At 49.4% G+C, this 23,751-nt stretch overlaps 2 protein-coding genes across 14 annotated transcripts in view; one reads left to right on the forward strand and one right to left on the reverse strand.

The window, feature by feature from the left end:
- The window catches only part of ACP2 (acid phosphatase 2, lysosomal), an 11,906-nt gene extending 6,150 nt beyond the window's left edge, over positions 1-5,756 (reverse strand). For 3 of the 4 annotated variants that reach the window (XR_009702243.1, XR_009702244.1, XM_061201714.1), the window contains exons 1-10: positions 5,596-5,755; positions 4,916-5,011; positions 4,498-4,584; positions 3,456-3,608; positions 3,248-3,346; positions 3,079-3,168; positions 2,446-2,578; positions 1,579-1,661; positions 1,358-1,464; positions 1,095-1,270 (exon numbers count right to left, since the gene is read on the reverse strand). Coding sequence is in view for 2 of the 4 variants with exons in the window: in XM_061201714.1 (XP_061057697.1) it covers positions 1,095-1,270; positions 1,358-1,464; positions 1,579-1,661; positions 2,446-2,578; positions 3,079-3,168; positions 3,248-3,346; positions 3,456-3,608; positions 4,498-4,584; positions 4,916-5,011; positions 5,596-5,709 (1,138 nt within the window). In the remaining 2 variants the exon portion in view is untranslated. Of the gene's footprint in view, positions 1-1,094; positions 1,271-1,357; positions 1,465-1,578; positions 1,662-2,445; positions 2,579-3,078; positions 3,169-3,247; positions 3,347-3,455; positions 3,609-4,497; positions 4,585-4,915; positions 5,012-5,595 lie in introns of all 4 variants that reach the window. The other variant, XM_061201716.1, reaches the window with a different exon arrangement.
- Positions 5,757-5,851: 95 nt separating this feature from the next.
- NR1H3 (nuclear receptor subfamily 1 group H member 3) lies at positions 5,852-23,106 on the forward strand. 10 transcript variants are annotated; one of them, XM_061201734.1, is made up of 11 exons: positions 5,852-5,961; positions 12,674-12,861; positions 17,221-17,300; positions 17,815-18,003; positions 18,428-18,694; positions 18,958-19,166; positions 19,273-19,452; positions 19,619-19,718; positions 22,184-22,297; positions 22,517-22,611; positions 22,800-23,105. In XM_061201734.1, exons 3-11 carry the CDS (start codon positions 17,258-17,260, stop codon positions 22,944-22,946), a joined length of 1,344 nt encoding a protein of 447 aa, XP_061057717.1. In that variant the 5' UTR covers positions 5,852-5,961; positions 12,674-12,861; positions 17,221-17,257; the 3' UTR covers positions 22,947-23,105. The 10 variants fall into 10 exon arrangements, with proteins under 10 accessions (XP_061057717.1, XP_061057722.1, XP_061057721.1 ...); XM_061201739.1 differs by lacking the exon at positions 12,674-12,861; XM_061201738.1 differs by lacking the exons at positions 5,852-5,961; positions 12,674-12,861 and adding an exon at positions 15,846-15,946.
- Positions 23,107-23,751: the final 645 nt, after the last annotated feature.

A 23,751-nucleotide genomic window follows, 5' to 3' on the forward strand; every position in this document is an offset into this window, starting at 1 on the left:
CATTTACTAAGGTGGGGAAGCCTGGAGGAAGAGCAGATTTGGGGGAAGAGCATTTGGATTGATTGATTGATTTTTGAACATTTGGATTTAGACTTCAACTGTGACATGCCTTAGTTGACATCCATATAGAGACCTCAAGTCAGCAGCTGGATATGTGAACCTGCAGCTCAGAGAAGAGGTCATGAATCTGTGAGTCATAAAAAGACAGAACTTAGCATGGAGATGGTATATAAGGCTATAAGGCTGGGTAAGCTCACCTTGGGAGCAGGCATGGATGGGGAAAGAGCGAGGCTGAGCCCTGGGCCATCCCCTGGTTAGTGGGGAGGAGGAGCTAGTAAAGGAAGCTGCCTATGAGTTAGGAGAAAAACCAGAGAAGCCAAGAAAGTGTTTAAGGAAGGAGTGATCGATTCAGTAATGCTGCTGAGAGGTGAGAGAAGCTGACTAAGAATTGGTCACTGGCTTTGGTAAGAGGAGGTCATTGGTCCTTGACAAGAGTGGCTTCCATGGAGTGGCAGGTGACATAAGACTGTCCAGTGTGAGTCTGAGAGAATGGGCAGTGAGGCAGTGACACCAGAGTCCAGGCAACCCTTTTAAGGATTACACCCGAAAAGGGGAGAGAGAGAGGGAGTGGCAGCTGGAGAAGGACGTGGGCCAAAGAGGTTTTTGTTAGGCTTTGAGATGACACTGATCCAGTAGAGCGGTAACACTGAGCACCGGGGTCCGTGTGGAGGTGAGAAGAGATGGACCCAGAGTGTAAGTGGAAAGGCTGGCTCCAAGTGGTGGCTTGTACCAGCGAGTAAGCTGGAACACCTGGTGGTGGGAGGACAAGACAGTTCTCCCCCGGTTGCTTTTATTTTCTCTTAGTATAAGAAGAGGGGCATAGCCTGAGGGCGAGGAGTACCTCTCAGGGTGGGAAATTAACTGTCTAGGGACAGGATGGGCCTCGCCCCAAACCATGCAGCGTCTGAGCCAGCTAAAGGACTGCCATCCCTGCAACAGGATGGCTGGAAGTGCATCAGCTCTCTCAAGACCTGTGGATATGAATTGTAAGCTGTTCTGGGACACAGCCAGCATGGAGGCAGGCAGCAGCTCACCTGTGTCTGCAGGACTGCTCGCCAGCCGGCACTCCTGCTGCCAATCCTTGGGCACAACAGGCTCTGTGAGGCGAAGGAAGTCCTGCAGCGGGCAGCGGTGAGGGCAGCCAGGCAGGATCAGTGGCCAGGGGGCCTTGTTACTCTCATTCCGAAAGTACATTTCCACTGAGAAATTCCTGAGGGTTGATAGGAGACAAGATGGGAGCTGCCCACAGTCCCCACGTGAGCGCCCCTCCTCAGGGCAGACCCATAGCTCCACTCACCCGGTATCTTCCTGGTACAGTTCAAATATGTGGCAGGACGCGTAGGGGGCTTGTTCACCATTGTAGACATCCAACGCCATTTGCAGAGCAACCAGGGTGGTGTCGTGCTGTAAGAGAGAAGGGCTCCCCATCAGCACTGCCCCCCACACCCCCAGGCGCTGAAGAGAGGAGAGACCCAGCTCCTACGTGACGTCAGCACACTGGGGACCCTGGGAGCTTACCGCAGAGTAGACCAGCAGCTTAGGGAGCTGGGAGGTGGTTGCCATCAGGGTCAGGTTCTTCCGTATCTGAGCCAGCAGGACTCCTGAAGGAGAGAGTCCCCAGTGTCGGTGGCTACAGCCATCACCGTCTTCTGACTAGACCTATCTGAGGTCCTCTCACCCTCTGCCAGTCCTGGGTCTGATCACCAGCACGGAGAACGCTTTAGATTCAGGGGAACCACGCAAACTCTACAGCACCCCCTGCTCTCTAAGAACTTCCAAATTTACAGAAGGAAGCAAGATAAAACAAGATATCTATATTTCCCACAGATGCAGAAACCTGCCCATTTATTTATAAAGAAGCTACGAGGCCCTGCCCATGTTTGAAGAATTACTCCAGTTGGGAATAAATATAAACTTAAGATGGCTTCAGAGCACACAGGATGGAGGCTCCAGGCCAGGGGAACTCTGTCATGCGCAGGCTCTGAAAACTTTCAGGATGCTGGAAAGGTCTGGCAGCTGGCACTCCCTTGGGTGCTCAGCATGTGTACTACTCTCAGCGTCCTTTCGGAGTGGCCCTCGGTGGTCCTCTGGAGGTAGGAAGTCATTGGAGGGAAGGGAGGGTCTTCTGACATGGGTGAAACTTAAGGATATGAATGGCAGAAAAGCACAAAAACCTAACTGTGGTCACCCACACAGTGACAAACGTGCTAAGTATCTGGAGAACTGGGGAGACTGGATGACTGACGGGATAACTAGGGTGATCTGGTTCTGAAAGAGCAGAGAACACTTCAGGTACAGAAGTAAGCATGTAAGAAGCCCCCAGTAGCAGATGTCTAATGCTGTAGGGTTCTGACAGGGGAGTGACATGCTGCTTTTGTCACTCACCCCCCTGCAGCCGGGCCTTCTCTGCCTGCTCGTAGATCCCGAAGAGGAAGCGGAAGCTGAAGTCCTTTAGCCGGCTCAGACGCTGCATGGTTTGGGGCGAGGCCCAGGGCGGCAGGACCAGCCCGTGTGTCTGCTGTGTATGGCAGCGGGCAGGTTAGCTCCCCAGCCTAGGCCAGAGCCTCTCCCGGGAGCAGCTCTCTTCCCACGTGGGGCAGTACCTGTGTGTGTGTGTGTGTGTGTGTGTGTGTGTGTGTGTGTGTGTGTGTGTGTGTGAAGGGAGGGAGAGGAGAGGCAGAGGGACCGGAACCAGGAGACATGGTGGATGGTGTTGAGGCTGCAGGGAACAGGAAAGGAGGCTTGGGAGCGAGAAGTGTGACTCAGCAGAATGGAGTCAGATACCACGAGAGCTCTGGGTGGAGAGAAGCAGGAACTGCTGACGACTGATAAACTATTTCCCACTCTGAGGTTCTTTTTCACCCGTGAGGGAAGTTCCCTTGTTTCACAAGAGGTGGCCTGCTTGGACCTCCCCAGTGAGCGTGGTGTCCAGGCACGGTGTTCTACTTGGCCTGGTCACCTAGGCCTGTCGAGGTATGAGAGAAGAGCGGTCACACCGGGGACCCTGAGCCGGCTCACCTCACAGAAGAGTGTGTCGTAGACATTCCAGACGGTCTCCAGTGTCAGGTCCGTAAGGCCTGTCTCGTTGGCCACCATATCCAGAAATTGCTATGAAAAATGGATCAGGGGATCAGTCCTGCCCTGGGGGAAAGGACAGTGTGGTGACCTCCACCTCAGCCCCACTCACTGCATTCTGAATACTCTCATTCTGATACTCCGGTGTCCGCCGGGTCTCGTTCTGCAGCTGTTCAAAACGGGGACACGGGCCCAATGGGAACTTCAGCAGCTGCAGACCAAAGCGGGGAAGCAGAGGCAGAGAAGGAGTCGGGGATCAGCAGGCCGACGGCCAGAATTGTCCCTGTCACCACCTCTAGGGAAGAGCTGGCTGGTCTTACCCTGTCCTCGGCAATGGGCACAGTGTGGACGGGGATAGGCTGCCAAGAGATGTTTGGGTTAAAGCGCTGCATCCCGTCGGGAGGGAAGAGTCCAGCCAGGTTGGCCTCAGCACTCATGAGAGTCCGGTCAAAGTCTGTGCTTCGCACATAAACCTGCAGAGATGACAACACAAGTCTCACCTGTGGGAGCGGGGTGGGGGAGCTCTGGCCCCTCACTGGGGCTCCAGGGGAGGACATGTTCTTGATGGTCACCTAGCAAATTATAAATCCACCATGCATCTGGCCCTCTCCCCCTCTCTGGCCTTCCCCATCCCTCTTCCCAGCCAAGGCCCACTCAGCTGGGGGCGTAGCTGTCCCCCATCTGTGAAGAACTCCTGTGGGAATGGCTCTAGTTCAAATGCCCCTCCCAGTCCAAAGTGCTTAGTCAACAAGGCTCTCAGGTCTGTCTGCTTGCCTGGTTTATTACAACACCTATCTCCCTATCTAGGCCTGGGTCCTTGAGGGCAGAAACTGTCTTCAATCACACCCCCCTTTATAACTGTCTTAGAGACCAGGAGAGGAAATAAAATAAGGAACAGAGATATTTGCTTGTGAAAAGGAAGGAATAAGCTGTGAGAAAGGGCAAGATCAGGATAGGGCTGGCCCTCAAGGAAACAGTAACAACATCTAGGGACAAAGATCATATCTGTATGGTGCACCATTATGTGCAGTGCTAGCATAGTGCCTGCCCCATAATAGGTACTCAGTAAGTGTCCTGGATGGAAAGCCTGAGTTACTTCACAGAGTCAGAAACTACTTTGCCAGATCCTTAAGTCAGCTTGGATGCTTGATCACTTTTGCCTCTTTTCAAGCCAAGCAGGGGCAACTCAGCCTCTAGGGTTTTGCTCTAGACAGCCCTTGGATGTCTTGTCCTGTAGCTGTGCTGTAACTAAAAATGCATGGAGGGAGGCCAGAGTGCCCAGCCTCACCCGTAGTCTCCCTGAGGGCAGAGGGTGAGAACAGCACTTCCCATTTCCCTTGCCTCTAGAGCTCCCAGCCTTACCTCTTGCCGGTGGTAAGAGGTGTTGAGGAAGTCATGGTAGCGCTGTCGCAGAGCCTGGCCCAGCTCCCAGTGCTGTAGCATCCCCTCCTGTGGGCAAACCCAAGGGTTAAGAGGCCCAGAGGGAAGGGATGGCTCACGATTACCACAGGGCTTAGCCACTGTTGCTTTCCAAGTTCCTGGCTGAAAGTAGGAGTGGGTTAATCTGATCCCAGGAGTCATTTATTAAGTGGCCGACTGTGCATGGCATTATGTATGCCCATTTTAATCTGGGCACAGATGAAAGTAAGATCAAGAAATGTGGTCAAAATCAGCACCCACATGGGAAAAAGCAGTTTGGTGAGGCCCCAAGTTCTGCAGCCTGCTCTAGAGGTCACCCATTCTACAGCTCATCCTGAGAGAGAGCTGGCTTCTGACCCACCTTGGTTAGCTGACCAAATCCCTGGGGCCATTCGTCTTCCTGATAGGGGTCCTTGGGGTATGTCTTCACTGGCGAACGGTCTCCATGTCGGTACAGCTGAGGAAAGAAAAGGTTAGCCTACAGGTCAGAAGGGTCCCCTCGATGTGGACACAGAGCCAAACTCTGCCCTATGTTGAGAAGGAGCCGTCACTCCCTCTGGGAAGCCTTAACTCTAGCAACTGCAAAAGCCCCCAACTCAGAAGTCAGTAACTTCCTCCAGGTTCCAGAGGTTCTAACTTGGCTAAGCAATGCCACTGGAGACCTTGGGAAAATCAAAAGTACAGGTGGGAAAGGAAAAGAAATAAAAGCAATGCAGATGGCGGGGGAAACTGGAAAAAAAATCACCAAAGGTTTTCTTCGCGAGCCTCTTACCATTCAGCTACATCCCTCTCCGAAGGCAGACTCACCCGACCTATCCTCTAATACTGAACTCCGTACACCCTGCCCCCCCCAAATACCCCAGAGCTTTACAAAAACTGCGAACCCTGGCCTCCAACCCCGCAGGCCAGTCGTCTCCTCTTAAACCAGCTCCTCCTCCTCCTCCAGACCCCAGACCCCAGCAAAGCCCCGCCCATCCCTCCACCCGCAGGCCGGTGCCCTCCTAGCACTGGCGAGCCCTTGGCGACCCCATCTCTCATTACCAAGGTAACGAAACGCAGACACCGGGCCTGGGTAGGTGGCATCACCATCAGGTTCACACCAAGAAAGAGCTGGAGAAGAGCCACCCGGCTCCAGCCAAACTGTCTGCCCGCCATCACCGCTGTAGTCTGTGCAGCAAAGAGGCTGGAACCCGCTGAGTGGCACTTGCAGCCGCCGCCCGGACGCACCCTTAAGGACACACGCCGGAAGTGCTCTCGCCGCCATCTTGCTAAAGGGGGGGTAGGGATGGTGGGAGGAGGAATCTGGTAGGGAATTCCTGTAGGAGGTTCGCGATCCCGCCGTGGCGGAGAAGCGTGGGAATGTAGCGCGACCTCGCCCTGCAGAAAGGGCTTGAAGACCTCATCTTGGTAAAGAGAACACTGAGCGTGGGTTTTGCCTCTGCCCGCGGAGACCCAGTACCAAGGTGGCTCTTGTATTGGGCCGGACCGTGGCCGGCACAGCAAGCGACCCCCTCGGGCCGGGGTGCTGCCGGGCCTGACCTAGAGCGAGAGCTGGTGCAGAATTGGGGCGAGGGGTGGTATAGGGCGCCTTTCTCCACACCCCTTCCTTCGGGTGGAATTTGAGCCTTGGCCCTGGCTCTCTTCCCCGGAAGAAGTCTTGTTTTGGGTGTAGGGCACAGCGTGTAAACAGCCCTTTGGACTCCCTGTGTCCCTGAGGTTGGTCCCAGTGTAGCCAATGCTCATTTCCTGAGCAAATCACCTCAGATCACTGGAGAAATAAAACGTGATCAGAACATATGGAAGAAAGCAGGGTCAGTATCTTGCCCCAGGACTCCAGATTGAATTATTTATATAAACCTCAGGATCTAAACATTACTTCCAGAATTGTTATGGAGAAGTGAATAGAAATTGAGAGCTGAGGACTAGGTAGTCAAAAAGTTAGCCTTATTTAGTCACAAGTCCCCCCTTTTTTTTTGAATTTTATTTACTTTTTATACAGCAGGTTCTTATTAGTTATCTATTTTATACATATTAGTGTGTATGTCAGTCCCAATCTCGCAATTCATCACACCATCACCACCACCACCCCCGCCACTTTCCCCCCTTGGTGTCCATACGTTTCTTCTCTACATCTGTGTCTGTATTTCTGCCCTGCAAACCGGTTCATCTGTACCATTTTTCTAGGTTCCGCGTATATGCGTTAATATACGATATTTGTTTCTCTCTTTCTGGCTTACTTCACTCTGTATGACAGTCTCTAGATCCATCCACATCTCAACAAATGACCCAATTTGGTTCCTTTTTATGGCTGAGTAATATTCCATTGTATATATGTACCACATCTTCTTTAGCCATTCGTCTGTTGATGGGCATTTAGGTTGCTTCCGTGACCTGGCTATTGTAAATATAGTGCTGCAATGGACATTGGGGTGCATGTGTCTTTTTGAATTATGGTTTTCTCTGGGTATATTCCCAGTAGTGGGATTGCGGGTCATATGGTAATTCTAGTTTTAGTTTCTTAAGGAACCTCCGTACTGTTCTCCATAGTGGCTGTATCAATTTACATTCCCACCAACAGTGCAGGAGGGTTCCCTTTTCTTCACTCCCTCTCCAGCATTTGTTGTTTGTAGATTTTCTGATGATGCCCATTCTAACTGGTAGTTTTGATTTGCATTTCTCTAATAATTAGTGATGTTGAGCAGCTTTTCATGTGCTTCTTGGCCATCTGTATGTCTTCTTTGGAGAAATGTCTACTTAGGTCTTCTGCCCATTTTTTGATTGGATTGTTTGTTTTTTTAATATTGAGCTGCATAAGCTGTTTATATTTTGGAGATTAATCCTTTGTCCGTTGATTCGTTTGGAAATGTTTCCCATTCTGAGGGTTGTCTTTTTGTCTTTTTTTTTTTTTAATTTATTTATTTATTCATTCATTTATGGCTGTGTTGGGTCTTCGTTTCTGTGCGAGGGCTTTCTCCAATTGCGGCAAGCGGGGACCACTCTTCATCGCGGTGCGCGGGCCTCCCACCATTGCGGCCTCTCTTGTTGCAGAGCACAGGCTCCAGACGCGCAGGCTCAGTAATTGTGGCTCACGGGCCCAGCCGCTCCACGGCATGTGGGATCCTCCCAGACCAGGGCTCGAACCCGTGTCCCCTGCACCGGCAGGCAGACTCCCAACCACTGAGCCACCAGGGAAGCCCTCCTGTCTTTTTGTCTTGATTGTAGTTTCCTTTGCTTTGCAGAAGCTTTTAAGTTTCATTGGGTCCCATTTGTTTATTTTTGTTTTTATTTCCATTTCTCTAGGAGGTGGATCAAAAAAGATCTTGCTGTGATTTATGTCAAAGAGTGTTCTTCCTGTGTTTTCCTCTAAGAGTTTTATAGTGTCCGGTCTTACATTTAGGTCTCTAATCCATTTTGAGTTTTTTTGTGTGTATGGTGTTAGGGAATGTTCTAATTTCATTCTTTTACATGTAGCTGTCCAGCTTTCCCAGCACCACCTATTGAAGAGACTGTCTTTTCTCCATTGTATATCCTTGCCTCCTTTGTCATAGATAAGTTGACTATAGGTGCATGGGTTTATCTCTGGGCTTTCTATCCTTTTCCATTGATCTATATTTCTGTTTTTGTGCCAGTATCATATTGTCTTGATTACTGTAGCTTTGTAGTATAGTCTGAAGTCAGGGAGCCTGATTCCTCCAGCTCCGTTTTTTTCCCTCAAGACTCCTTTGGCTATTTGGGGTCTTTTGTGTCTCCATACAAATTTTAAGATTTTTTGTTCTAGTTCTGTAAAAAATGCCATTGGTAATTTGATAGGGATTGCATTGAATCTGTAGATTGCTTTGGGTAGTATAGTCATTTTCACAATATTGAGTTTTCCAATCCAAGGACATGGTATATCTCTCCATCTGTTGGTGTCAACTTTGATTTCTTTCATCAGTGCCTTGTACTTTTCTGAGTACAGGTCTTTTACCTCCTTAGGTAGGTTTATTCCTAGGTATTTTATTCTTATTGTTGCAGTGGTGAATGGGATTGTTTCCTTAATTTCTCTTTCTGATCTTTTGTTGTTAGTGTATAGGAATGCAAGAGATTTCTGTGCATTAATTTTGTATCCTGCAACTTTACCAAATTCATTGATTAGCTTTAGTAGTTTTCTGGTGGCATCTTTAGGATTCTCTATGTATAGTATCATGTCATCTGCAAACAGTGACAGTTTTACTTCTTCTTTTCCAATTTGTATTCCTTTTATTTCTTTTTCTTCTCTGATTGCCATGGCTAGGACTTCCAAAACTATGTTGAATAATAGTGGTGAGAGTAGACATCCTTGTCTTGTTCCTGATCTTAGAGGAAATGCTTTCAGTTTTTCACCATTGAGAATGATGTTTGCTGTGGGTTTGTCATATACGGCCTTTATTATGCTGAGGAAAGTTCCCTCTATGCCCACTTTCTGGAGAGTTTTTATCATAAATGGGTGTTGAATTTTGTTAAAAGCTTTTTCTGCATGTACTGAGATGATCATATGGTTTTTATTCTTCAATTTGTTAATATGGTGTATCACATGGATTGATTTGCATATATTGAAGAATCCTTGCATCCCTGGGATAAATCCCACTTGATCATGGTGTATGATCCTTTTAATGTGTTGTTGGATTCTGTTTGCTAGTATTTTGTTGAGGATTGTTGCATCTATATTCATCAGTGATATTAGTCTGTAATTTTCTTTTTTTGTAGTATCTTTGTCCGGTTTTGGTAGCAGGGTGATGGTGGCTTCATAGAATGAGTTTGGGAGTGTTCCTTCCTCTGCAAATTTTTGGAAGAGTTTGAGAAGGATGGGTGCTAGCTCTTCTCTAAATGTTTGATAGAACTCACCTGTGAAGCCATCTGGTCCTGGACTTTTGTTTGTTGGAAGATTTTTAATCACAGTTTCAATTTCATTACTTGTGATTGGTCTGTTCATATTTTCTATTTCTTCCTGGTTCAGTCTTGGAAGGTTATACCTTTCTAAGAATTTGTCCATTTCTTCCAGGTTGTCCATTTTATTGGCATAGAGTTGCTTGTAGTAGTCTCTTAGGATGCTTTGTATTTCTGCGGTGTCTGTTGTAACTTCTCCTTTTTCATTTCTAATTTTATTGATGTGAGTCCTCTCCCTCTTTTTCTTGATGAGTCTGGCTAAAGGTTTATCAATTTTGTTTATCTTCTCAAAGAACCAGCTTTTAGTTTTATTGATCTTTGCTATTGTTTTCTGTGTTTTATCTCATTTATTTCTGCTCTGATCTTTATGATTTCTTTCCTTCTACTAACTTTGGGTTTTGTTTGTTCTTCTTTCTCTAGTTCCTTTAGGTGTAAGCTTAGATTGTTTATTTGAGATTTTTCTTGTTTCTTGAGGTAGGCTTGTATAGCTATAAACTTCCCTCTTAGAACTGCTTTTGCTGCATCCCATAGGTTTTGGATCATTGTGCTTTCGTTGTAATTTGTCTCTAGGTAATTTTTGATTTCCTCTTTGATCCTCAGTGATCTCTTGGTTATTTAGTAACGTATTGTTTAGCCTCCATGTGTTTGTATTTTTTACGTTTTTTCCCCCTGTAATTGATTTCTAATCTCATAGCATTGTGGTTGGAAAAGATGCTTGATATGATTTCAGTTTTCTTAAATTTACTGAGGCTTGATTTGTGACCCAAGATGTGATCTATCCTGGAGAATGTTCCGGGTGCACTTGAGAAGAAAGTGTAATCTGCTGGTTTTGGATGGAATGTCCTATAAATATCAATTAAATCTGTCTGGTCTATTGTGTCAGTTAAATCTTGTGTTTCCTTATTAATTTTCTGCTTGGAAGATCTGTCCATTGGTGTAAGTGAGGTGTTAAAGTCCCCCACTATTATGTGTTACTGTTGATTTCCTCTTTTATAGCTGTTAGCAGTTGCCTTACGTACTGAGGTGCTCCTATGTTGGGTGTGTATATATTTATAATTGTTATATCTTCTTCTTGGATTGATCCCTTGATCATTATGTAGTGTCCTGCCTTGTCTCTTGTAACATTCTTTATGTTAAAGTCTATTTTATCTGATATGAGTATTGCTACTCCAGCTTTCTTTTGATTTCCATTTGCATGGAATATCTTTTTCCATCCTCTCATTTTCAGTCTGTATGTGTCCCTAGGTCTGAAGTGGGTCTCTTGTAGACAGCATATATATGGGTCTTGTTTTTGTATCCATTCAGTGCGCCTGTGTCTTTTGGTTGGAGCATTTAATCCATTCACGTTTAAGGTAATTATCGATATGTATGTTCCTATGACCATTTTCTTAATTGTTTTCGGTTTGTTTTTGTAGATCCTTTTCTTTTCTTGTGTTTCCCACTTAGAGAAGTTCCTTTAGCATTTGCTGTAGAGCTGGTTTGGTGGTGCTGAATTCTCTTAGCTTTTGCTTGTCTGTAAAGCTTTTGATTTCTCCTTTGAATCTGAATGAGATCCTTGCCGGGTAGGGTAATCTTGGTTGTAGGTTCTTCCCTTTCATCACTTTAAATATTTCATGCCACTCCCTTCTGGCTTGTAGAGTTTCTGCTGAGAAATCAGCTGTTAACCTTATGGGAGTTCCCTTGTATGTTATTTGTCGTTTTTCCCTTGTTGCTTTCAATAATTTTTCTTTGTCTTTAATTTTTGTCAGTTTGATTACTGTGTGTCTCAGCATGTTTCTCCTTGGGTTTATCCTGCCTGGGACTCGCTGCGCTTCCTGGACTTGGGTGGCTATTTCCTTTCCCATGTTAGGGAAGTTTTCGACTATAATCTCTTCAAATATTTTCTCAGGTCCTTTCTCTCTCTCGTCTCCTTCTGGGACCCCTATACTGTGAATGTTGTTGCATTTAATGTTGTCCCAGAGGTCTCTTAGGCTGTCTTTATTTCTTTTCATTCTTTTTTCTTCTGTTCCGTGGCAGTGAATTCCACCATTCTGTCTTCCAGGTCACTTATCTGTTCTCTGCCTCGGTTATTCTGCTATTGATTCCTTCAAGTGTATTTTTCATTTCAGTTATTGTATTGTTCACCTCTGTTTGTTTGTTCTTTAATTCTTCTAGGTGTTTGTTCTTTAATTCTTCTAGGTCTTTTTTAGACATTTCTTGCATCTTCTTGATCTTTGCCTCCATTCTTTTTCCGAGGTCCTGGATCATCTTCACTATCATTATTCTGAATTCTTTTTCTGGAAGGTTGCCTATCTCCACTTCATTTAGTTGTTTTTCTGGGGTTTTATCTTGTTCCTTCATCTGGTACAAAGTCCTCTGCCTTTTCATTTTGTCTGTCTTTCTATGAATGTGGTTTTCCTTCCACGGGCTGCAGAATTGTACTTCTTCTTTGTTACAGGCTCCTTTATGAATCAGATGAAAATTTAGTCCCCTCTCCTCCAGAAAAATGTCGACACACACAAATGGAATTTTGCATACAATCCCAAGAGGTTCATGAAGACCATTCATAGGCTTCATAAATCAGCATCTCTGAATCCTTGATCTAACCTAGTCCCCTTAATTCACAGATAAGAAAACAAACCCAGAGAGAGGAAGTGACTTGTCCAAGGTCACAGAGTTTAGGAGAATGGATTAAAACTCAAGTTTTCTGATTTCCAGTCAAGTAGCCCTTAAAATGGGTTATTTCTCACAGGCTACTCAAACTGCATTGCTTAACTGTATTCAGTGGCCCCAAAATACTTTCAATTAAGAGATTTCTAGCAAAGGAAACCTTTTCACATTGGTGGGGTTGAATGGGACATGGCTAATTGGCAAAATTCTGCATATTAGTGGGACTTTTTGAGTGTTTTGTTTTAATATGCCCCTTACTCTCCTTGCAAACTAGCCAGACCATTGCGATTTCAGAATGTAAATCCTGGGCTTATTAAATTTTGGCAAGTAGAACAAAAATCCCTTAAATTCATCTTTTGCTTTTCTTCCCACTTGTTCAAGTATTTCTATATTCGTTGTGCCTGCAAGCATCCGATGTAGGAAGGATTGATGGAGAAGATAGTATTTCATTTTTTATGGTGAGAAATAAACCCAGGAAGGGTAAAGATTACACCACAAGTACATGGTAGGGCCAAGAGCTGAGCTCTGGTTTCTTGACCCCCAGCTTCTGCATGTTTTCTGCCAGATGATTCTGTGGCCCCCACACCTTGGTTCCTAACTACAGATGCAAAAAGAATAGATGTGTAGATGGATAGTTAGATAGATGGATACATGGGCATACCTCAGACCAAATAAATCAGAACCTCTGAAAATAAGGCCAGGTTTGGGAACCACTGCTGCACCCTGTGTTGGCAGAAGCGAACCTAAATCCAGGTGAGTGGACTATTTTTCCTATCTGGGAGGGCAGTTTTGTGTAATGGAGTGAGGTGGTCATTTTTTGTTTGAGTTTGAGCTTTTGAGTCAGCTATACCTGTATTCAAATTTGATATTTGACCCCTTGCTAGTATTCTCTTCTAGGATTATATATGAGGAGAAATAAAATAATACATGTAAAGATAAATGTATGTAGTAGGGCCTAATAAATGTTACTTTTCTTCTTTCTGCTGTCTATATCATCTCTGAACTCATAGACCTGGGAAGCAGGAATTCCTGGGTTCTTCTCTCTCCTGTGATTGGGAGGCTGGGGAGAAGTCACTTGAGCAGCATGCAAGATGACCCCCACACTGTGCAGCCTTCCAGAATGGTGATGGAGGCAGCAAGAAGCAGTTGCCCCAGTCCATCCCTGCAAAGTGCACCTTGTGGCCTGCCTCATGGGAGTGCCATCCAGTAGTGCATGTAACTGTGGGCTGGTGAATGCTCCTATCTTTGCTTCAAGATTCCCTTTGCTGCAAGGAGAAGCCTCTGGAGGTCCTGGGGGTCAGAAATGTGACCTGGAAGACCCTAAAAGGAGTTCCCAGGCATGTTGCCTCTTCTAGGAGCCAAGAAAACATAGGAAAGGCCCAGTGGGACTGGGAGGCTTTGCACCTAACACCTCCAGTGGGCTGGTGGGACTGCACAGTGGGGACCGGGGGGGGCGGGTGTCTGGCAAAGTGAGACATGTGATTCCCACTGCAGATCACCTGACTACTTGCCCTGGTTTGGGGGAGAAGTCCCAGTCATTAATCTCCAGAACCTTTGTGGAGATACCACCAACAGGTTTTGGTCTTCACCCCTTTCGAAGGGTGAAGGGGTCGGGGAGGCTCCTGAACCCCCGTAACCTGAAGGGGTAACTCTGGCAGTAATGCTTCCTCCTCCCTTACTTGAGATTAGGCTGAGGCCGAATCCCTTGTGTGGGGGAGATGGCGCCCTAACCTGCTTGTTCAGCAACTGGCTCTAGCCTGGGTCAGAGGGCTCCCAATGCGGCTTGTGTGTGGTGCTGGGTCCTGGCCTGTGGGGAGACTAGGGTGTCACGAGAGGGAGTTGAGGATCAGGAGTGAATGGGTCTTCTCCCAACTCCCAGAAGATAGATCATCAGACCCCAGACCAATGTTCCATCCCAAGTTCCTTGAACCAAGCGTTTCAGTGACATCGCTGACTCTGCCTCTGTGCTGGAGCTTCTGGGATGGGGAAAGGAGGAGGAGGGAGCTGGAGCGATGATGTGGGTGCTAAGACAGCACAGTTCTAGTTTCCCAGGGGCTACGGCCCCTGGTTTTTACTTTCCCAGGACAGCTGGGGCCTTGTGAAAATCAGGGAGGCAACATAAGCAAGAGGAATGGAGAGCCTTGTGCTCGTGACTCAGAGGTGCCCGGACCAGGGTGGGGGGCCTTGTGAGGGGATGACCTTGTGATGAGAGGGAACAAGAGCAAAAGCTGGAGGCAGGACTTTGAGATGGGGGTGTCAGAGGGGCTTTTCTGAAATGTGAAAATGAATACATGGGCAGATTTTGCAACACCATCCAGCCTGCTGTCTTCTCAAGTTTTGCTCCCTAACCTCCGCCTGTTCCTCCCGCCCCACCCTGTGCTTCCTCCCATCTTTCACCAAGCTCCTTTCTATTTCTGTTTTCCCTGTCCTTCTCCCGTCCTGTTCCCCCACACCCCATGTCCAGTCTTTCCCTACTCCCTCTCTTCTCCTCTTCCCTGGTGTCCTGTTCATCTCTGTCTCGGTGCCTCTGGCTGCCTGCCCTGGCCCCCTGTCTTTCTGTGCTTTCATGTGGAGCCCATGGGAACTGGAGTTCACAGCAAAACAGGAAGAGCCTGTGAGCAGGAAACTGGGAGTGGGGCAGGGGGGGAACAACCAGCAGTAACCTCAGCTCCTCGCCTCCCACATCTGGACTGAAGCATCCCCAGGGCCCCTTGCCTCTCCCACTGCAGCCCACCAGCCCCAGCTTCGTCCATCTCACTTCACTGGTCCAGCAGACCTGAGAGGCAGCAAGATGAGTATCCTGGACTCTTGACACAGGAGAAAGAAAGAGGACAGGGACTTGAGTGAGGACATCTGGATTCTGATCCCAGCTTGGCCACTGACTGTGTGTGGTCTTGGAAAAGACTCTCCCATGAGCTCAGTGTTATTGTACCCTCCCTCCCTCCTGGGGCTGCTCTAAGGACCAGAAGAGAGAGTGAGGGGTTTGTATATGGAAATAAGCACAGGAAGGTTAACAGTGTACAGATCCAAGGTGATGGGAAGACCCATAGCTGAAAGGATTGGGAGTTTAATTACTGCTTCCATTTCTAGTACTCTGTGTGCTCTGATACATTGTTTAATTCTCAGGACAACCTTATGTGGCAAAAACCATTATTATTATACCTGTTTTAAAGATAGAGAAACAGAGGTTCAGAGACATTAAGTAACTTGCTTAATCAAGATCACACAGCAAATAAGAGGCAGAGGCAAGGCCTGGATTTGAACCCAAAATCTGAGCTCAGAGCCCAAGCACTAAAGCAATGATGAAATTGACTAGAGCCAACAAGTATAGGATAGAAGAGGATGATACTATTTTTCTTGTTTACTTATTTATTCAACAAACAGAACCACAGTACCTACTCTGTTTCTACTTTATGGCAGGCCCTGTTTCAGGGGAGATAAAATCAGTAAAACGAGGTGTCTACCTTCAGGGATGGACCTCATGTTCAGGCGAGAAGGCACGGCTACAGTCTCAGTATATGCTGGACAGAGCCTGCCCTCACTTCTGACGGAACCCTTCCCCAGATGAGGGAACCTGCATACCCTCTCAGGTCCATCCTGGACTGGCACCCAGATCTACCGTCTCCCGTCCCAGACCATCCATTGCTGTAGCGACTTCTTTCCACCACCCACCCGCCCGCCCCCGCTCCGGCCTCCTTCCTTCTCTGGCCCCCGCAGGGCACCCGCGTTCAGCGACTCCCTGGAAGGCCCAGCACCTGCCTGTCTCCACCCCTGTAGTTCTATCAGCTTGGCTGAGGCCTGGGGCTAGTGGGGAGAGCTTCTTGGCCCCTTTCCAGAGGTACAGGAGGAGGAGGGAGGCCGGGAAAGCAAGCTGGGGCTCGGTGTCGCAATTCCGGGCCGGGCCGGGACCTTTGCTCCGCGAGGTGTCTGTGGAAGGGAGGAAGCGACTCTGGAGGCTGCCGGGAGCGGGGTGGGGGCGCCTGGGAGGTGCCTGTAAGAGCAGCTCAGAGCCGCCAGGGTGAGGAGAGGAAGGGGAGAGCCGGGCAGATCTGCAGGAAAATGCGGCCTTCGGGCTTGGGGGTAGGGGCCGGGGGTGGCGCCGGGCCGAGGGGGTGGCCGGCCGGCAGGGGGCGGAGTCAGCGCGGTGGGGAAGCGGCCCGTGGGCGGGGGCGAGGAGGCCAGGGCTCCGGTCGGTCGGCTCCCGGCTCCCTGCCCCTCTCTTGCTCCGGTCCGGCTCCCCGGCCGCTGAGGCCTGTGGACCAGGGACTGCACCATCCTCCTCTCCCAGCAAGGGGGCTCCAGAGACTGCCCCAGCCAGAGTCTGGCGGCCTGGCACTCGGTGGGTCTGCTCCTCAGCGCTGGCCTGGGGCTCTGACTGTGTGTCTGGGGCGCGGGTGGGGGCGGGGGCGGCGGGGTGTCCTGTGGATTTAGAAAGGGGTCTCTGGGGAGAAGTGAAGAGGATGATGGTGACGGAAGCTCGGACAGCGACAGCATTCTGTTTATGTCCCAGGATAACTTCTGAGGGGGTCAGGGGCAGGAGGTCCTGTATGTGAACTGGGGTGACTTCTGGAGGCAAGAGTTTTGTCTTGGGACCCTGGAAGGTGGCAGGAGTGAGGTTGTCTAACCAGCAGTGTGTTTCACTGGGTGGAGGGAGCCTCGATCACATGTCCTGATTCTGCCCAACTTTGGCGGTCCCCAGTGCTAGAGTGAGCGGGAAGGGGCTCTGACAGAAGCGGGGCAGTTGTGCCCAAACATTCCCTGATGGCCTGGAGGGGGTCCTGGGGAGAAAAGGTGGCATGGTAGCCAAGAAATCAGACTTCGATGTCAGAGAGACCAGAGTCGGAGTCTTGGCTCTACCACTGCCTAACTGTGTGCCCATAGGCTATTTTCTTAATGTCTTTGAACCCCAGTTTCCTCATTTGTAAATTGGGCTTGAGAATAGCCCTGACCTCATAGGGATATTGTGAGGAAGGCATGGAAAGCCTTAGCACACACAGGCTGACACATATATGGCAAGTAAATATAAGCTGATATGTGAGTACAGACAAAAAGCAGGATCAGGAGGGGAGGGAACCCAGTTTGGGAAGAGTGTAACCTGGATCATTCCTGCAGGACAGTCCCTTGGTAATGTCCAGGGCTCCAGGAAGAGATGTCTTTGTGGCTGGAGGCCCCTGTGCCTGATGTTTCTCCTGGTAAGCTTCTTCACTCCAGCCCTCTCCCCTGAGCCCAGGCCCCAACTCCTCTCCTCCCGCGGGAATCAGCCTCCTTCACTACCTACCTTCTGCCCTTCCCTGGAGAGCAGTCCAGAGCTGCTCTTGGTGTTGCTTGCCTCCTTCTGCCCAGACTGTCTCTGCCCTGGTTCTGGTGCCTGGCCCTTGCAGATACCTGTCCGTCCTTCTCAATCCGGGCTTGCTGCTGGGGAGGCTTGGCATGTCCAATGCTTATCCAGCTTGGCTTTCAAGAGCTCTGTCTGATATCTGAGATGGATGCACTTCAGCCCCGCAAGGGGACAAAGGTTAACATCCTTATTTAAGGTATTGAGGTGCAGGGGACTACAAGTGATTAGCCCTAGAGCCCACACAAATCGCAGGGTCCCAAAGCCGGAGCCGACGTTTTACTGCCCTCTATGGGTGAAGATAAGTTTGCAGTTTCCCAGGAGAATGCTGGGGACCTGAGACCCCCTTGTGCCTCTCTTTCGGGGTTCAGACTGTGCAGTGGAGCTGTGGGAGCCAGATGCACAAGATGCAAGCAGCCAGCCTCTGGGAAGCAGCAACTGTATCCTCAGGGAGGAATCTAGCACACCCCAATCTGCTAGGGGCACTTCGAGGGTGGGGCTGGAGGCAACAGAGCCCACAGCCCTGCTCCCCGGGGTGGAGGCCCCTCCAGAGTCCACAGGTGAGGAGCTGCTGGATTTGGAGGAGGTAAGGGCTCCCTGGATCCGGGAGGGGTAACTTCAGGGCTCTTTACCTTGTAAGATCATGGTTAAGTCCAAAGGCTTTGGAGTCAACTAGACCTAAGTAATCTGAGTGTAAATTTTGTTTCTTAGGCCTTTCTGAGCCTCAGTTTCCTTATTTGTAAAATGGAAATAACAAGAGTACCTATCTCTTATGGTTGTAAGGATCAGTGCATATAAAGGGCTCAGACAGTACCTAGGACATAATAGCACTTTGCATACGAGAGCTACTTTCTTAGAATAGAGAGACTAGATAGACTTTGTACAGTGAAGTAAATGAAGGTCACTGAGTACTCAGGGCAGTGGCCAGCTGGGCACCAAGCCTTTTCCCTGAAGAAGAACATTAAGGCTCTTTCCTGTACCCAGAGCTTCGTCCACAAAAGCGGAAAAAGGGGCCAGCCCCCAAAATGCTGGGGAATGAGCTGTGCAGTGTGTGTGGGGACAAGGCTTCCGGCTTCCACTACAACGTGCTGAGCTGCGAGGGCTGCAAGGGATTCTTCCGCCGCAGTGTCATCAAAGGGGCGCGCTACGTCTGCCACAGTGGGGGCCACTGCCCCATGGACACCTACATGCGTCGCAAGTGCCAGGAGTGCCGCCTTCGCAAATGCCGCCAGGCCGGCATGCGGGAGGAGTGTGAGTGTCTGGGGACTGGAGCTGGGGGAGGGGGGTGGTTAGGCCGATGGGGAAGAGGGCATGTCTGGGTGCCAAGGTCTGGGGGCAGAAAGGCAGCTGAGGCTATGGGCCTTCCTACACGGTCCCTAAGTGTGGATTAAAATCTCTTCCTTGTCTTTACCTAACACTCTCTGCTTTTCTGGAGCCTCAAACTACGCCTCTGCCCCATCCCCACTTCCTGTCTCCCCCTCTTCTCCCCTCCTCACATCTGGCTCTGTTCTCAGGTGTTCTGTCAGAAGAACAGATCCGTCTGAAGAAACTGAAGCGGCAAGAGGAGGAACAGGCTCAGGCCACATCCGTGCCCCCGAGGGCTTCCTCTCCGCCCCAAGTCCTGCCCCAGCTCAGCCCGGAGCAGCTGGGCATGATTGAGAAGCTGGTGGCTGCCCAGCAGCAGTGTAACAGACGTTCCTTCTCGGACCGGCTTCGAGTCACGGTACCTGAGGGTCCTGGGGAGAGGTCGCTGTGCCCAGAGCACCAGCTGGCTTCTTGATGCCTGACTCAGAGTGGTTTGTTTCTTTCCTCCTTGCCTTTCGGGGTAGCCCTGGCCCATGGCACCAGATCCGCAGAGTCGGGAGGCCCGTCAGCAACGCTTTGCCCACTTCACGGAGCTGGCCATTGTCTCTGTGCAGGAGATCGTTGATTTTGCCAAACAGCTGCCGGGCTTCCTGCAGCTCAGCCGGGAGGACCAGATTGCCCTCCTGAAGACCTCTGCAATTGAGGTGGCTGGCAAGGCTGAGGGCGAAGGGAGGACCAGAGCGGGATGTCTGTGGGAGGGGCCCCCAGCCCGCCAGCTGGGAAGCCACATGCACTGGGAGGTAGGGATGAGGGGCTCAACCTTCCCTTGAAGGTGCCCTGGGCCAAGACCAGCCCAATATTTGTGTGCAGGTGATGCTTCTGGAGACATCTCGGAGGTACAACCCTGGAAGTGAGAGTATCACCTTCCTCAAGGATTTCAGTTATAACCGGGACGACTTTGCCAAAGCAGGTGAGAACTGAGATCACAAAGGGACTGGGTTGGATGAACAGATGCACTTTGTCATGGGGCCCACAGTGACTACAGAGCTACAGGCCCAGGGTTTGAGTGGCTACAAAGGGAAGGATCCACTTGTTTTTCCAAGACAGAAAGTTGGAATGCTGATAGGTCTCCCTTAACTGCCCCAGATAGATTCCTGTCCTCTGTTGCATTAGGCCAGTGGTTCTCAACCTGTGTTCCCAGGAACCTGAGGGGGGGGTTTCCATGGAAGTGTCACCTTAGAGGAAAAACGTCCTTCACCCTCACTTTAGCCAAACCAGAAGCTCCATTTAAATCTGCGTTATATATTGTGCTTCTGCGTAATATTTTGCTTGAAGAAAAGACTTTACAGCTAGGAAAAAAAACTTGAAAACCTCACCAAGCCTTTAGTAGCCAAAACTGAAAAATCTTTCTCAGATGTACTCTTTAAGGATCATGTGGACTGATTTCCTCCTCTTCAGCTGTGCTTTCTGAGTAGCCATGGAATTGGCATTAAAACATGACAGATGTGCCCAGATGAGGCAGTTTTAGGATAAGAGTGAACACTTCTATCCTCATCTTGGAGTATCTTGGAGTACTTTCTCCAGGAATTAGTTCACGATGCTGTTCTCTATCTGACATTTGCTTGCAGGTTAAGCAGTTTTGGTTTCCTCATATTCAATGGCTGGTTTGTGTTGTGGGAGGAGGGCCGGGAAAGGATGGAAGGTGGAAGGTGTTTCGGAGGGACAGGACTGAGGCTGAACAAGAGACTGGGTGGTTTAACCCCTGAGTGAGTGGGTCTGTAAAATATGGCTCATGCTGACTCCATTCTCGGGTTTGGAGAATACTGGTTTCCAGTGCAGAGCTCACAGAGGCTTCCGGTGATTCAGGCCAGCTCTTGTCCCATCACAGGCCACCCAGTGAGCTTTCTAGGTAGGCCTCCCTTCACTATAGGGTACGGCAGGGCTGTGTTGACACCTCTTGCCTTCTGTAGTGCCCGGTGTGCTGCCTGAATGTATAGGCACCTAGTAGGAGTGATGTAATGACTTTTTCCAGCGTTAAAAGCCCAGCCCGGCCCCCTTTCTCTACCCAATCACCTTTTCCCCAGACGGTTACTACCCCACTCCTTCTTAACCACGGCCTTCTCCTTCATAACATCCTCCTTTCTGAACTCTTCCCCGTTCTCATGTCTGCGTGTTCCTTCAGCACTTGCGGACTTGTGCTGTCTGAATCTGTATCTATTTATAGATTCATTTATATAAGCGGTTTTTATGTCATCATGTTTGTCTTTCATTTCTCACTTTTTCAGTGAGGGGAGAAGAGACAGGGCTGCTCTTTGGGCAGGTCTCCTCCTCCTTTACCTCCACTACCATATGCTGCTCGCGTGGGTGACTAACGATGTGAACCGATCACACTGGGGGCGTCCACTCAGCGAGCAGTAGCAGACCCTCGCAGGGGGCGTAACTCTAGAACTTGCTCGTCCTCTCTGTACAAAGGGGCTGTTCAGCACAATTCAAGGCTGGACACCTCACCAATAAATGCTTTCTAAATGGGGCTTGTCCATTAAATGGATCAACACACACTTGATAAACATCGGGGTGAAAGCACAGGAAGTGACTAATCAAGAAGCCTGGAATGGAAAAGTTAGCAGATGGTTGCTAAAAGACATCTGAGAAAACTAGGGGATGGCGTGGGGTGGGGAGACTTTGACAGTGTGTTTGGGAGAAGTGTTCTTTAGATGTCACCACTTCAGGTCATGGTTTGTTGAACTTCGGTCTCCTCAGTAAGAAGGCTGGTTCTATTTTTAAAATTTATTATTTATTTAACAAACACTTACATGGAGTTACCATATGTGCCACTCATTATTCTAAGGACCCATTATGAGGTAGGTACTATTATTATCTCCATTCTAGAGATGGGAAAACCAAGGCCCAGAGAGCTTAAATAACTTACTCAAGGTCACACAGACTAGTAAATGGTAGAGCTAGGACTCAAACCCAGGGAGTCTGACACCAGAGTCCACACCCTCAACCACACTGCTTTGTTTCCCCTGTGATGTGAAACAAGAAATGTATTGCTGGTATTCAAATAAGTAAGGCCAATTGCCAGTGAAGCAGTCTTTTTATAAACAAACATAAGGGTTGCTTCTATTTCTAGTAATGTGGGGCCCTCAAGCATTCTAAGAAGAATTCTAACAGCATTATTGTCATTTAATTCAGCACGTTCTGTATGCTGGGTGCAGTGCAAAGTGGTCTGTATGCTTTATCATTTAAGCATCACAACAGTTTTATAAGTTCAGATATGATTCCCGCCCCACAGATGGGGCTTAGAGAGGTTAAGAAACTTACCCAAGGTTATACAGCAGAGCCCTGGAGACGTCTTCCTGAGTTCCTGGTAGTGTCCTCAGTTGAGCAGTGCTGCCCATGCCACACAACCCAGCCTCTCTTCTTCCTCCCCAGGGCTGCAGGTGGAGTTCATCAACCCCATCTTTGAGTTCTCCAGAGCCATGAATGAGCTGCAACTAAATGATGCTGAGTTTGCCTTGCTCATTGCCATCAGCATCTTCTCTGCAGGTGTGGAGGAGGGGCAAGAGGGAAAACGAGCAAGAGACTCACAACCAAAGAGGGCTGCAGGCCCCATAGGGCAAGAATCGTGGGGGTGGAGGCCCTTGTTGTGTTACTTTGGGATGGGAGAGGTTGGGTAGGGCATGTCCCTATTTTTTGGTTGTGATTTGGGGTATGGAAATAAGACCCTGGCCAGACCTGCTACTCAACTCTGTTGGTGACCTATAGACCGGCCCAACGTGCAGGACCAGCTCCAGGTAGAGAGGCTGCAACACACATATGTGGAGGCCCTGCATGCCTACGTCTCCATCCACCACCCCCATGTGAGTCTCCCCACTGTGCCCTCTTTCTCCTCTCCACAGGCTCATCCCCTGACACATCTACTTTCCCTTCAAGAATCCCTCCCTGACTACATCGTGCACAGACAATTCTCTACCTCTCCCACAAAGCCCCCACCCTTGCCCCCCTTCCCTGGGGAGAGACAAAGGCTGTACTTGTCCTTCTTTCCCAGGACCGACTGATGTTCCCACGGATGCTAATGAAACTGGTGAACCTCCGGACACTGAGCAGCGTCCATTCAGAGCAAGTGTTTGCACTGCGCCTGCAGGATAAAAAGCTTCCCCCGCTGCTCTCTGAGATCTGGGATGTGCACGAGTGACTGATCTTCCCCTGTATCTTCTGTTTTCTGAGCTGGATGGCTGAGGCTGGTGGCTGCCTCCTAGAGGTGGAACCGACTGAGAAGGACAAACATTCCTGAGGGCTGGGCAAAGGAGATCCTCAAGTGGCATTAAAGGAGAGTCAAAGGGTTGGGAGTTTTGTGGCTGCTGGGTAGTAGGGATCCTGCTAAAACGGTGCTCCGCGTGAAGACTGTACTAACCGGGCCCAGTGGATGAACCTGGGGGCCACTTTGCACAAGGTTCTCCAGGGCCCTGCCCATCCTGCCTCTACCACTTCCTGTTTTACCCACAGGGCCCCAAGAGAAATTCTCCACTGTCACTCTGCGGCTTGGCCATAAATGCTGCTGGGCTGCCTCACCGATAGGCCTGGCACTGTACAGGAAGGCCAAAATGAATTCAGAATGAGAGAATCCAATTTCTGGAATGGGGGTGGGGGCCCGACAACAGAGGAGGGAAGCTTGTGTCCTTGCGGGTCCGTTTCCAGACTCAGGGGAGGGAGACAAGTCACAAGTGACAGCCTTGGCAGTGAGTGGGGACCTCCTTTTACCAGTCCCATTGCGATGTAAGGGTCAATGAAGTGCTGAGGCTGGGACGCGCCCTTGCCCCCCTTCAATGATCCCGGTGGGATCGTGTTGTCTTTCTGTGAGGGAGGGGGTGTTGGATTTTCGGAACTAACGCCTCAGTCGTGCACCTGTGTTCGTGCGTGCGGGTATGATGCCTTGTTTTTTCCGTTGATACTTAAAAAGGTACAACAATCCCTCCTCTTGGCCCGCAGGCCCTGTGGGA

The sequence above is a fragment of the Eubalaena glacialis genome, chromosome 10, assembly GCF_028564815.1.
Source record: "Eubalaena glacialis isolate mEubGla1 chromosome 10, mEubGla1.1.hap2.+ XY, whole genome shotgun sequence".
In the NCBI taxonomy this organism is placed as follows: Eukaryota; Metazoa; Chordata; class Mammalia; order Artiodactyla; family Balaenidae; genus Eubalaena; species Eubalaena glacialis.